This window comes from Diaphorina citri, unplaced genomic scaffold, assembly GCF_000475195.1.
Source record: "Diaphorina citri unplaced genomic scaffold, Diaci psyllid genome assembly version 1.1 scaffold6, whole genome shotgun sequence".
Classification (NCBI taxonomy): Eukaryota; Metazoa; Arthropoda; class Insecta; order Hemiptera; family Psyllidae; genus Diaphorina; species Diaphorina citri.
The window spans coordinates 67,141-82,280 of NW_007377445.1; the positions used below are offsets into that span (position 1 = coordinate 67,141).

The 15,140-nt window shown below is 37.7% G+C and overlaps 2 protein-coding genes across 2 annotated transcripts; one reads left to right on the forward strand and one right to left on the reverse strand.

Moving 5' to 3' along the window:
• The first annotated feature begins 4,876 nt into the window (after positions 1-4,876).
• LOC103524390 lies at positions 4,877-5,380 on the forward strand. Its single transcript, XM_008489406.3, has one exon. The coding sequence runs from the start codon at positions 4,951-4,953 to the stop codon at positions 5,341-5,343; it is 393 nt and encodes a 130-aa protein (XP_008487628.1). The 5' UTR covers positions 4,877-4,950; the 3' UTR covers positions 5,344-5,380.
• Positions 5,381-12,277: 6,897 nt separating this feature from the next.
• On the reverse strand, positions 12,278-14,065 carry LOC103524401 (GTP-binding protein SAR1b-like). Its single transcript, XM_008489417.2, has 2 exons — positions 13,482-14,065; positions 12,278-12,959 (listed from the first exon to the last, which is right to left on the reverse strand). Exons 1-2 carry the CDS (start codon positions 13,536-13,538, stop codon positions 12,432-12,434), a joined length of 585 nt encoding a protein of 194 aa, XP_008487639.1. The 5' UTR covers positions 13,539-14,065; the 3' UTR covers positions 12,278-12,431.
• Positions 14,066-15,140: the final 1,075 nt, after the last annotated feature.

Genomic DNA, 15,140 nt, shown 5'->3' on the forward strand with positions numbered 1-15,140 from the left:
AATTTTGTCTTCGGGGCAGCGAAACTCTCAAAAAAGTCCACGTCGAATTATGAGCGAGACATTTATGTGTCAATTAATCACCGCTTATCAATGGACTGAAATCGTACGGCACCGAATAGCGCAGGTAAGTGGCAGTGATAAATTTGGACCATTATTTAATATGCTGAAATTTCAGCCTACAGCGACGTGTTTTCTCGGATTTAGATTGGGTCCGGTCTTGACATATTTATTCGATCATAATTGACTACGACTCTAGTAGTTTCTTTGTTAATGAAGTTATAAGTAATGAAACTATCAAACTAACCTCTTATCAAGACAACACGGTAGATTGACAATAATGAATTACTGATGGTAATATGAAGGTAGGTCCGTGAGTCTGTTTGGTAGATTATGAATTTCAGGCAGAGAGTTCGTAGGCACTCTGGAGGTAAGGCAGACAAAACCAAAAGACTTCTTGGAGCAAAGAGATCTTCGGGAGAACTGGAGAAGAATACCTCCCAACTGAAGATAGCCTTACTTTTTTAGCAGATTTAGAAATAACCACTCTGGTAGCGCCCGTTAGAAGCCAAAGACTTCTTGAGGTAACCTGAAAGAACCTGATAGATCTAACTCTAAATTATAAAATTTCTAGTGAAGCATGTGAAAAGATATTCAATTTCCTGACCTCAACTGCTCACAAGTAATGTTTCTAGGAAAATTCGGCTCGACATTCCACAAGTTCCAGGAGATATGTTTGAAATCCAGGCACTTGGCCGGGAATCCTCAACATCAGACCAATCTATCATTCCCAGCCATATTTTACGACTCAATTGATTGTCAATTTATGACCATTTTACTATTCCCCATGGCCCTCGCTCGGAGCGGCTTCCTTTTATAACGGCTTCGTTACGTGTTGTGAATTTTATTATTGATCCACTGATTGTGAAGTAACTTGGTACTAGCCCATCTACTCCGGACACTCCGGTATTCAAAGACGTTTCAAAGTGCTTTCCGCTTCAGACACTAAAAGAGTGCCGCAGACACAGACAGAAAATTGATACCAAGTCCCGAGTGTTCAAAATAAATACCAGTGAAATTAAAAGGACAAGAGGAAGACTGAGAGTCGAAGTCTCGACATCCCAGAACGCAAAGGTCAGTCATGTTCCAAGTTATGCGGGTGATGTCGGCTTCAAATCAAAGAAGAAGATGGCCCAAGTCCTCATCCCAAGTGATTAATAAATAATAGGCTCCCTGAATGTAGATATTAGCTGATAATGCCTGTAATTAGTACTCGTGTATGCGCTGGGATGGAGTAATTGAATCACATGTACACGCCTGTGTACATGATGCACACAAAGAGCGTTGCCATTATAGTTACAAGGAAAACTTCTCACTACTTACTCTTAACATACTTTGTACAAACAGATGGTACAGCTGACTATTGAGCAATCCGTAGCTTCAGCAAAAAATTAGTACTCGTGTATGCACTGGGATGGAGTAATTGAATCACATGTACACGCCTGTGTACATGATGCACACAAAGAGCGTTACCATTATAGTTACAAGGAAAACTTCTCACTACTTACTCCTAACATACTTTGTACAAACAGATGGTACAGCTGACTATTGAGCAATCCGTAGCTTCAGCAAACTTCTGAAAGAGACTCGATAGTGGATTCTGCACAGAGCCATAGAGGAATAGAAGGAAATCTTTTTCTGCCGTACAGCGATAAGCCAAGAAACCTTAGTTGTTCAGTTTGCAATTGAATATTGATGAAGTGATGATCAACAAACTTAAAATGGATCAACATGTAAAACGGCATCAGCACCACGTAAGGGACATATCGTTACGCACTCTGTACGTAGACATAACTAACACAAGTAAGGTGGCAGGTAACTTTCGATAGAAAGTATGGTCTGTAAAAATAATAAGAATCTCTACAATACTCTGAACAATATCTTCTAACCCGTCAACCCAACTTAGAGAAAAGACATTCTGGAAAGATTAGAAAAGATAATCGGACATAATCTCTATTTATAATACACCCATTGACGATGATTATCGAGTTTTTATTATTTCATAAGACTATAAACGATAGAGGATTTGCTCCCAGATTCCCTAGAAAGTTATGTTATGGCCAACGGGTTCTTGACGTCATGAGGTAATAAACCCAATCAATAAAAAAAGTTCCAACAAAAGCATCCAATGCAATAATAATAACAATGGACACTTCTGAAACTATTATGGATCAGATGATAGTTCTGTCTTGTAACAATTAGTCTATAGTGAAAGTCCATTACAGCATAATCATTATCCAAATCTCAAAGCTTTCATCCAGTTGGTAGCTCGTTTGTCATAACTTTATATTCAAATTAAAATGTCTTCTTTATTAACGAGAGGCTTTGGCTTCAGTTTTACGAGCACCACATACATCATTCTCCAGCTTCCTGGTTCATTTTGTTTTCTTCTGTTAAGAGTGAACTTGGAACTTTCTTCCATCTTTTCAATAACCCGTTAATAATAAAATCGATACTGATAGTGAAATTAGTCGCGCTTTCAGGCCAAATCATTCACACAAACACAAAAGAGAAGCATCTATAAAATCTCAGCATGCTACTGAAGAACGAAGGATTGTATTACACCAACAAATAGAAGGATACGGGAAATCAACTCACAGTGCAAAAAATTGTCGAACCACGAGCTACTTATACGAAAGACGTTTGTTAAGAGACTTTTGACTAATTTCCAGAGTAAAATTGACACTTCAATTTCTTTAATTGTTTGAACTTGGATGTTTTCCACAATGTACTCAAGATTCACAGGAATGTTTATATGATCGATTTGAATGGACGTAGAACAAAAACCCATGACATTTAACTTGACTTCTCGCATGTACAGTTTTTATGACCTGTCGCATTCTTTGGGAAAGTTTACCTTGTCACGGAATTAAGACATAATACTTTAACTCTAATGTGTATGATCCATAAAACAGAGCTGGATTATAGCCTTGATCCTGGTGGATTATTTATTGATCTCGAAATAATTAGTTGATAATTGGTCCGGTTTTTACGATACTCCTGATTCAAAGATCCGACAAAAGCCACATCATAATGATAGTGTTTGAGTTTATGTGAGAACATGATCTTCATTGGTGGTTTTATGATTATTGCTATCACAACAACAGTTATGACTTGTGGCCTAAAATAAGTATGACCTTAAATGTTGACCAGATGCTAGGATTCGGCCGTTGATACTTTCAAGCAAAAACCAACACTCCCGTCAAGTACAAGATCAACCTCGTCACGTGAGGTTGAACTAACGGCCACGAGGAGAATATTGCAATGTCCATCTGTGCACAAAACAACCAAGTACAACGTCAAGTATGGAATACGCGTAACTTTTTCAGTTTGTCCTAAAATAGCGTTATTAAATGTCCATCTGTGCACAAAACAACCAAGTACAACGTCAAGTATGGAATACGCGTAACTTTTTCAGTTTGTCCTAAAATAGCGTTATTATAACTGCTTATGTGGGGGTATGCTAATCAGACAGACCACGGTGTACGATTAATAGTATAACGTGGATAGAAGTAATATCTTTTCACATATTTATCCTCTACTAGGTTAAAAATAATCTCACATTTGCATATGATTGCACTTTAAGTCGAACATACATAGTTGCCAACCTCCATGGATGGCTGAAACCCCTGAATACACAGATGAGATCATATTCGGTTCTGATGTACGTCTATCCTATGTTTGTTATTCATTTTTGTCCTTATTTGGGAATCCTGTATGAAGTGTATGATATAGTCAAGATCTTGCACAGCTTGAAATCTCAAGCTACAGGGCGGTCCAAACGACACGAACCAAACTTTGGCATGTCTGCCAAAAGTAAGTAGGATAAATCAATATACCTTCAACACATGATTATGACAATATTCCGCATACACACTATAAATTTCCTTTCTACAGGACAAACTTTTGGTCTGGAAATCTGGCTCACTTCTCGCCGGGACATAGTCGATACAGTCATGTATCATCAGACTTCAGAAGTTTTCAATACTGCTAGAAGTTTGAACGTCAAAAATGCGTGACCAATAAATTTCCAACGTCCTCTCCGATAGACGTATGTACAAAATAAGACCCGCTCTGGGTCTTACATCACCTTGTAGATAAATCATTTGCGTTGCCAAACTAGTTCTCAAGTCAAAATTTGTGTTTCAAGCAGATCAGGATAAGGCCAGGATCCCAGACAACGGTTTTCTCTAAAGAGAATTATCTCAAGATATCACGTGAAAACAGTCAGATTAGTATAGGTATTGGTAGCTTTTTGTTTCCAATCAATAAAATTACCTACTTTAAAACTCATGATACTCACATTCTTCGAAGGAGAGGTCTTTAGTCTCATGTTGAGTATATGTTGGCTAATTTTTGGACTTTTTCGTACATCTGAGCTTGCGAAAAAGCCCAAAGTGTATTTCAACTTCCAACATGAGACTGTATTCAAGATATCACGTGAAAACAGTCAGATTAGTATAGGTATTGGTAGCTTTTTGTTTCCTACTTCAAAACTCGTGATACTCACATTCTTCGAAGGAGAGGTCTTTAGTCTCATGTTGACTATATGTTGGCTAATTTTTGGACTTTTTCGTACATCTGAGCTTGCGAAAAAGCCCAAAGTGTATTTCAACTTCCAACATGAGACTGTAAATCTGGGGATTAAAAGTTTTCAGGAAAGAAACTGTCTGAGGATGACATGTCAAGGCATCTGCCAAACCACTCCAAGAAGCCCTCAATCTCACAAATTTCGTGAATCCATTATTCAATTCCAACGAATCTTGCATAATTTTGTATTTGAGAATGGCAACGCTGCATGCACATGCACAACAATAAACATTCCTTCATGTTTGTGTTTCATCAGGGAATCTACTGCATGATAGATTATTGGCACACAAACCAGTGCGCCACATGAACCTCTCAATCCCGGAGGCTATCAAAGCTGGCGGACGAGAACTGAAATCAATCAAAGAGTGGAACAGCTTCATATACTTGCAAGATCTAACGAGCTCCCTCTACACTGAACTCAAAGAGAAGTTGACGCAATGCTTGACCAGTATTCCGGACAGGACGATCTATGTGATTCTCATTGCGTTGAATCGGTCGATTCTCCTTGTAATAGAACATCAAGGTCAGGGCAGAATCACTCTCCTGGATTCACATCAACATGCCCCATATGGTTCTGTTATTGTTCAAACCCCGGCACCAAACTTGCAAGCCTTGTGCTCTTGGTATTGTGCTCTGCTTCGCCACAAATGTAGCATGTATGAACTTAGCTTTATGTATTTCCCTTCTGCACCCTGAATTATACTTTTCCCTCCAAGTTTTCCTCACATTTTCAGATCCTTTGTTTATCAAACTTTTTAGAAAAGCTGATTAAACGTAGGAAAAACATAACAAAACGATGAAAGATACCAGCGATCAAGAAAATAACATTCGTAGGTACCATTTTTAAACGGGGCTATGCAACGACTTAGATTGAGAAAAGATAACTGGAATGTTTTGTTGCAACGGGACTTGGCAATGTGTTGCCCAGTTTCAATTATTATTAAAGTTTTGTTTATTTTTTGTGGATCAAGGTGTTATCTTAAAAAGCGAATCACAAAAGTGTAGAATATTCCAAAAATTCTACACTGTAAGGTTGGTTTGAAAATTCTACGTTCTACTGTTACTGTCACAGTACCAATTCTGTGCTACACGTTCATATATCTGAATCATTGTCCAATAAGTAACCAGAAAAATACAGTCTTACAAAACATGTCTTATATGGTATTAAAAGATGTTGTGTTGTTATGTCTTGTACAACTGTTGTGTTGTTATGTCATTCATGAGCACCTCTCATTTGACCATCAGTGTGGTGAAGATGAACAATATTATAGACAAACCAAGGAAGATGATCACACACGAGCAAAAACACGTCCATCAAATCAAATATGTAATCAGGAATGAGTTGGTACCATTCTGTATAGGGTTCATAGGATTGAGCTTGGTGTAGGGTTGATGTTGGGTTGAATCCAGGTTGTACCACATGAGAGGCATAATCACGTAAGACTTAATGAGCACATTTTTTCTTTTTATATTAATGTAGTCTGTAGTTCTGTAGGTATGTTTGTAGGATCTTGAATTCTAGTACATGCGGTATCTTGGAATCTAGTAGAGGAAGGTACTACAAGGTATTTTGCCAAGGTGTACATGTACAGCGTCTGTTCACTGCGTTCCACATACCTTCCACAATGTAGGGAAAAAATGTAAAATAAAGTTTTCGCTTTAGTTAGTTGCCGAAAAAAATATTGACCTTTCTTTGATCTTGAATAAAATAAAAATATGGCAGGTATTTCAAATTTAATCTAGTTTTTTCTTGTACATATTTTTTAACAACATTCAACTTTCTGAACTCCGAACAGTGCATATTCAACATCAGAGAACCATGGCTATGAAGAAAACGGAGTGCAAAGTGAAGGAAGACACTTCTACAGTTCAACATAGGGCACTTCCAATCTAATGAGTCATGCCCCTGATATGTACTTACAATTCATCGAGTTGATATTATGTCACAAGAACTAAACAAACAATAATGTCGACATGTGTGTTCGAAATTCAAATTGACAAGCCTTCAGTTGTAATAAATTAAAAAACAATAACGAATTTGAGCGCAAAACAAAAGCAATTTAGGAAGACAACAAGGATTTGCACAAGCCTCGAGATGGATTGCTGATTGTCTTCGACAAACAATGCTCTCATAATCATAATGTTCAATGATATGGTGATGGGAAGACCTAGGACTATCACATCAGAGCATTGTCATGTCAAAGCTCATATATGACACACACCATCATAAAACACACACGTACCAGTGATTGTCTGAATGTGATAAATCATCCTCTGTATGAAACCCTTCTTTAAATAAATTGAAAGACATTATTTTTACGAGCAATAACACAGACCTTTAGATGATAGAGATATAAATTAATGAGCAAATAAAACATGCAAACATATCACCAAGCAAAAACCCATAAAGAATAAGTTAAAGATACAGACAAGATCGAGAATGATTTCAATTTAAACCATGACATTTTCTCAACAAATGATTTTCTTGACCTAAATGAAAATGGGAAACGTGTTTTCACCAACTAAACTCTGACTGAAACCAATAGATACCTACGGACCACATAAAGGCAAACAACAACAGGATGTTTTTAAACCATTGAAAATGACAAATCGGTACGCAGATTCCAATCTACAATTTCTATTTGTAACATAATTAGAATCAAAGTAGGCATATTACTCGAAACATCTGTCAAGACAAATTGGTCTCATTGTTTGAAATCTATGACTTACCTACTTATTCTAATTATTGTTGAATTAACTATTTATGTGAAGTAAGTCCTCATTACACACCATTTTGTGCTACTTCCATTTCAAGTACAGCCTACCAAATAAAATCATAAGTTCTAGAAAAAATGTTCGTTAGAGCAAAAATATCAACATTTACTCCATCCTTACTTGCATTATCTCTCAATTCATCAGTATACATCGTTTGACAATTTGATTAATACGAATAGATGTTTCTTTGTTTGCATAATTTTATCAACGACTTCAAGAATTTGGAAGTACATAAATCGATAAATCCAAGAAAGAAAGAAAAAATCCTGTCAACGCTAAACCATCTTTCCTTTCCATGGAAAAGGAAAAAAAAACTCCATAGGTTGTTAGTTCCTTCTATTAATTTACTGATTATTTTTATCCAGATGAATTAAACTCATTAAACTTTTCTTTTTCTTCCTCTAATGAATTAAACCGTACATTAACGTGTGCACTTATCACTAAACCGCGTGCTCAATAACTTGTAAGTTCCTCGTTACAAGCACAGCTGCACGGTGAGCATCAAGTGAAGCGATCTAGCGATTCTCCAGAGCGATAACCTTTACTATTGCATGCGATGTAAACGATCTGTGGACACAGTCTTGCTACTGGGTTCTGGTACCAGATGAGTGATGTCATAAGCTTGTAGTGCGTTGTTGTAGCGAAATCACGAGTCAATCCTCATCTCCCTCAAGTTGTAGGAACGCTAAAACTGCTTTTGGTTGAAGCCAGAGGTCCTGAACATTCAGCTACATGTAATACTGTCGGAAAAAGACTTCCAAAGACATCCTACACCGAAGCACAACCACCCTTGAGGTAATATCCATGGTTCGCATCATGGATCTTAGTCCGCCTTTGGATTCTTGTATTCATTGAGTATAAGTAGGGCTTTATCTTTATTTAGATTCAAACTGTCAACTTACGATAAGTTGCCCCATTAGTCTAACAGTTTAATAAAGCACCTCTTTAAAGCACGGGTTCAGAATGATGATCGCCCGATAAATCAACAGGAAACTGACGACTTGGGTATTTGGATCTTAGATTCGTAGAACCTTAACCGATCCTTTAAGGCTGCTTGCCCCTACACCTAAGCCTCGGAGTGGGCTTTTTCTGTATAAAAAAGCTGGATCAAACGTCACACTTTAAAAACACTGACTCCAATTCTACATAATCTGATGGGATACATAAGTGCTTAATATGTTGATAATGTAGAAAGTTATGACACAAAAGCCAGAAAGGTTTACCTTTTGAAAACACTGACAACCGCATTGATGAGTTTGGAGATATACTCAAAGCTCAACATGTACGGGAAGCACTGATGAATGAAACACGATATCACTGAGAGAGTGACACGGGGAGACTATTTGAATATGAACGTAGGCTTTCCGTGTTCAATGCCAGGGAAGTTGACGGGTTTCTTTCAACTTGACATTCCAATTATAGCCATACATCACCTAATTATAGAAACTGCATAGATTAGATGAAGTACAAGATTTAGACCGCTGTCGGAGTTGTAAGCTGTGAAGGGGAGAAGATTTGCAAGTCCACATGTTGTCATGTTTCATTTCCTCGCGTAAAATGTCAAATGAAAAACTTGAAGAATTAATTTCAAAATCGATCTCAGGAGTCACCATGGGAAAGAATGTTATTCAAGCTGCAAGGCTGCATAAAAACTGAAAAAGGAAGAATATCCTAAACTTCTAAACAGGACACCGTCATAGCAGACATGAAACACATGAGACAGAGTAGAGGACTTAGAGGAGATTCGTTTGAAAGGAACATCAGCAAAGCTCGAGTGAAATACCAAGAAACCTCAGATATTAAAATTTGTGAAAGCCGAAAATGAATATTGAAGACCCTACACAATCAGATCCACAAGATCTCGAAGACTACTTGATATTAAAGTACCATTTTATAGATACTCCTATACAGGTAAGGTACCACTGCACTGGTTCCGTACTAAGCTACAATGTACACACTTGGCATTTTATAACTGTTTGACCACTTGAGACATAAAATGATGAAGATGTTATCATAGTAAAAATTGCAAGCAATAAAATTCCTGCTCATCTCTAGAAAACATTTTTTGTCTCTGGTTATAAAATCCTCTATGATAATGGCAACGATGACCACCTGGAGTTAAAGAAAGATGCATTAGTTAAAACTGACGCTGATGGCAATGGAGCAGTTGCAAATGGGTAAAAAATTTAATAAATGGTCAATTCCTGAGTTTAAAAAGTTGTGAAAAATACAAATCTGAGGTCAAAACTCCGAAAAAATATCCGTAAAAGGTCGAAAATTCAATTTTCATTTTCCATTCTGATGAAAGAGTTCAAAAATGTGTGACGTCAAACTTCAGGCAGTTGCCTCGCTAGGTAGCGCCAGTATGCAAGCACGCTTGCGGAGGAGCAGAAAGAAATGCGCAGAAACGTATGCGCACAAACAAATTTATGTGCTGCCTGCGAGGGAGCCTTGCTCGGAACATTGGATGTGACGTCATCGTGTACGCGAGCGTATGCCATGACGTTCAAGATTTACCAGTATTTTTTTAATCGATTTACGAGTATCTCGGGCTCTAGAAGTCGTAGATGAAAAGGAAAAATTGCATTGTTCCTCGTTTTTTCTGCTCTTTGACTTTGAAACATCACCCAAGTAAGCGCAACTGTTCTATTTTAACGTTCAGGTTTCAAGGGTCAATTTGACAAAGAAATATTTTTTCTGATTATTTACTTTTCAATGGAATTTTATCGGCGGACGAAAATAAGGAGGAAAAAATTCTATCAGTATTAATTTATCACACTATCACACACACTATCAGCTTATTCAACGATCAGTCTTGTGTGACAGACAGAACCAATTGAAGCTTGCTTGCTTGCTTGAGGATTATGAACTTTTATTGCTTATATAACGCAAGGATTATTTCATAGAAGTTGAGGTATGCGCAAATCTAGAATCAAGATGGAATCGATCTCAGGTCTAGAGCAATATATCCGGTGGAACAATCACACTGGCTAACTTCACGCGGTCAAGTGTAATGCCAATGCCAGCCGGGCATCTACCAGGTGTCTCACACGGAGAATTTTGAGGCCAACACGTGATGGTGCAGGTCACTTTAAGAATCCATTTGCTAAATAAATAGGTACTACTTATACCGTCTTATACGTAACTATGAATTGTAATACCTAGTGAAATGGACATTTTTGGAAATTCATTGTCAAGGACCGAAATTTCTGAAATTTTCAGATTCTCCTGTTTGACTGTTTTGATGTCACGAGTTTATACGGTTGTAATATTCCGAAATACTTTGAAAAGTTTGAACTTCTTTGTATAGAGTCCACACTAAATCACAAGCATTCTTCAACAGCCTTGAACTGTCTTGAACACATCTAGATGACATTTTACAACCTGCTGCAAGAGTTTGAACTCACATCCAAAGACCTTCATAACGCGAACTACTTTCATCTAGTGATTCCCTCAAAGTTCACTGAATCATCTGAGCCATTCTGTATACCTGTTGCCACGTTATTATGGCCAGCATATAAGGTATTGTGCAAACTTTCATGTGAAAGAATCTTGTCTTCCTTTATTCTCTTCCATCTAGGAAGACTTGAAGTCCTTCTTATTCTGAAACAATTATTGCTATCAGTAATCTCAGTTCTGTTATTCTGCATGATGCCGCTATGACAATCTATGTTATCTATGTCATAGAATTCTGTACCATCCAAGAAAGTGGCTAAGCAAGAAAATCCTAATAAGTGAGATGAAAGCCACGGTCAAAATATCTACATGAGAAAGTACATGTTTTCACCAAATTTTTCAGATAGACCTCTGTGAGACCGCCTGAAGAATCTAGGGCAGTTTTCATTCTTTGACCTAGCTTGGAATCCTGGAGAAGGATGTGGTATAATGTTATCTATGTCATAGAATTCTGTACCATCCAAGAACGTGGATAAGCGAGAAAATCCTAATAAATGAGATGAAAGCCACGGTCAAAAAATCTACATGAGAAAGTACATGCATTCACCAAATTTTTTAGATAGACCTCTGTGAGACCGCCTGAAGAATCTAGGGCAGTTTTCATTCTTTGACCTAGCTTGGAATCCTGGAGAAGGATGTGGTATATCCAAGTTATTGTTGAAATTAAATTAAAACAGTAGACTGCAAAACTTTACCGTTTTGTTTAGATTAGTTTGAACATATCCCTTTGTGGAACACAACATTGCATTATTCACACTACAATCATATCCTATACTGGGTACCATAATACTGGCTACCAGTCCTTCAGCAAAAACTATGTCATGTCTATTCAGTGATGTGTTCAATCTTTCCGTATGTATTAATCCCCAGAAATATTAACCCAATTCAGCAAGTAAGGTATTGAAACTTCAATACCATCCTTTATGAAATTATCATAGAGAACTTTAACCAATCTTCCTCAGTTGCCTACACAACATGACACATCTGTCTAATACACCAGGTATATTTCAAAGAAATTATGCATAATTTGATTTCTTTCATCGAAACGGATTTGAAATGTTTACAGCTAGTTGAGGTTTACACAAATCGGCTTCTATAAAAGCTGGATGAAGCTGTTTGCATAAGGTAACTTTAGCAAGGAAGGTGTAGCATGTAATTTTTCTACATCCTCTGGGTTATTTATGGTCTAGTGCCATACTTTTACATGTAAGGCTACCTGCATAAATTTTAGGTGTGTTCTCGTACCAGGCTCAAAACCATAAACTAGTCAGTGAGATGTGTTTAAAATTAGGCGAGTCTGTGCACATATTCTGATCACCAGTCAGTGTTTACTAATGAAATTTTCCCCGAGTCAGAAACTGCTTTGGACTTTTTGTCCAGTCATTGAAAAAACATGGAATGGAAAATAAAAAGATTTAATTCGTGGAAATTTACTAGATTACATTCTAAACCCCTATAATCTCTATACTAAATGTTGCCAAGGAACACACTTTTGCTACACTCGTAGGTACATCAAGTTGAGCAGGAATTCCCCGAAATCGATGTCTTCCACATTAGTCAATATAGTTCGCCAACCACCGGAATCCATTCCCAAAGCCTTGTCTCTTGAGCACCGAACACATGAAAAGTTCTATAGGTCGCATCTGGAGAATTTCTCTCGACGTAAACTCCTTTCCCGTTGTCAATCCATAGAGACCAAAAAAGTGTCTGACTTCGTCTTCAGACGCCGCGTCAAAGATGTCGATCTTGTTTCCCAAAATCAGGATAGGAACGTCCGTCAGTGCGTCATCTGCGAGTAAACTGTCCAGTTCGTATTTGCTTTCAGGGAATCGGGAGCGATCTGAAGCGTCAATGATGAAGACAATGGCGTCCACAGCTGGGAAGTAATCCCGCCACACCCTCCTTGCTTGTACATGCCCGCCAAGATCATGCGTGGTGAAGACGATGTCTCCCATGCTTAACTCCTCGGATGTTGGGTGCAATGTCGGCATATGCTGGGCTGTCCGGTCGTTCTTCAACATTTGGAGAAGAAATGTTTTGCCAGCGTTGTCCAGACCGAGGAACAGCAGCTTGCCAGACTTCTTCCATAATGCGATGTGCCTATTATCACTTTTGGTGTTTATTAGGTTTGGTCTGATGAGTTGTCTATTCACTCAATATTTTCCACATTCTTTTTGATTCTATCCCTCACAAGTGTCACATGCACGCATTTCATCACTTATTCCGACTGAATAGTTGTGCCAAGGCATTGATGATGGGTATTATTCCCTGCAACTCTTCTACATTAGCACTGCCCCGTATATCTTCTATTCCTATTGTACTGCAGTCTGCAGTACCTACATCTCTCGTCTACATAACATATCTAGAGAGAGAAAAAGCAATCCTTGCAAATATTAAATAGTTGTTGTTGGCTAGCTTGGTGCTCGCAAGTCTTCTACATTAGCACTGCCCCGTATATCTTCTATTCCTATTGTACTGCAGTCTGCATTACATCTCTCGTCTACATAACATATCCAGAGAGAGAAAAAGCAATCCTTGCAAATATTAAATAGTTGTTGTTGGCTAGCTTGGTGCTCAGAGTATGCTGTGGTGATCTTTGCAAACTTCCATAATCCTAACCGCAGGAGGACCTCGCGAAACTTGGTCCAAATCTCGAACATATTTGAAATTGGAAGTTTAGAGAAGGATAGCTATTTTGAACTCATTTGATGACTGGGTTCACAATTCACATGGGGGAAAATGTCTGGTTAGTTTTCAGAGACTTGTTGTCAGCGAAATTACTCGCCTGGGAATGTTTGTCAGCGAGATCCCAAGTTCAAATTTACAAATCAAAGAGCTAATCTATCTTGAGTCATCTAAAATTTGAGAGACAAAAAATACAGTACTTTATCTTTGACTATTTATCTGGCTTGCATGAGAAAACATAGAAATTTCGGTGTAACTTCATGAAGTGAATGAATCTCAATTTGGTGACTTGCAACTTTGTCATAACTCCAAAAACACAGGAACAATATTCACCCGAGAAATATTCTCATAGGACTACTATCACTACAAGCATGTTTTTGCTCAAAACAAAATGGACCAATGACTGAATAGGAAACACGACTGAGAAGTATTCTTCTTGAATAAGTCGGTTTGAATGAATAGATTTTCTTGTCACAAAGCACATTCTCTTGGCACAAAAATAGGTGTTAAAAATTTCAAATGGTAAATCATAACTTAATGTTACAAATACTCACAATAGGCCAAAATATGAACTCACAAATGCTGAACCACAACAGTTTTACAATACACATCTTTCCTTCTGGGTCCCTGCTTGCCAATACAAAACCTTTGGAACTAAAATTTTCCCCTTCACTACATAGACTTCACAAAAGTTTAGGTAACTCAAGCAGACATTTTTTGAAGCTCGGAGGTTCGGGCATTAACGTTCATTTCATGCATCACAACTCACAGCTTATCATTTTACATCGAATCTAATGTTGCTATTAGATGCTAGAATCCGACTACAGTACCAGATACTAGAATTAAAACTCTATTGTCATTTTCATACGCCAAGCACGCCGCTGGCACAGAATTCGTGATTCGAATTTTAATTATCAATTAAAAATTATAAATTCATATTCGGGTGATTTGAATAAAGTAAAAGTAAATATGACTCTCGCGCTGTTGTGTTTGGCGTGTGTGTTCCCTCGAATCCTGATCTTAACAATTGACGACAGGATCAGGATCAATCTCTGTGTTTTATGGTTTAGATAGAAAAAATATCGACGACGAATAAAGCCAAGCTGGGACAGCTATCTTGGCTCTACTTGGCAGGGAAAAGACCTTTCAAAAAGCCAAAGGTGAAATACGAAGTGAAAATCGACTTACCCATTGTCATGCACATACTTTCGGCCAATTCGTTCAGTAAAGTCAAGAAAAATGAAATCCAGAAGATCTCTTACCTGAAACAAAAGAAAACAGAGGGCGTGAAAATCAAGAGGACATAAACTGTAGGGAAAGGAAAAGCAAAGCACAATGCTAATATTGTTTGAAAAATTGAAACTGTCAGATCCTGGAATTTGTTCTTTTGAATTTCATGAAAAACGAGCAAAAGAAGATACTTTTCATGAAATCTCTGCCAATTTTGATAGTGACAGATTTAGAGATGATATACAGAACTTTACAGAAAATCATCAAGTTTGACAATTCTTCGAGAAAAACGGAGAAAACTTGAGTGCGTTGTGCTGATCTCTAAGCTCACATTCCACAAATACTTT

Bases quoted from the DNA above. Each gene is read 5' to 3' on its own strand.
- LOC103524390 (XM_008489406.3), top strand. From the start codon at position 4,951: ATGAACCTCTCAATCCCGGAGGCTATCAAAGCTGGCGGACGAGAACTG.
- LOC103524401 (XM_008489417.2), bottom strand. From the start codon at position 13,538: ATGTTCGAGATTTGGACCAAGTTTCGCGAGGTCCTCCTGCGGTTAGGA. The intron at 12,960-13,481 runs TTTGCAAAGATC...GCATTATGGAAG, and splicing joins TGCGGTTAGGATTATGGAAG to AAGTCTGGCAAGCTGCTGTT.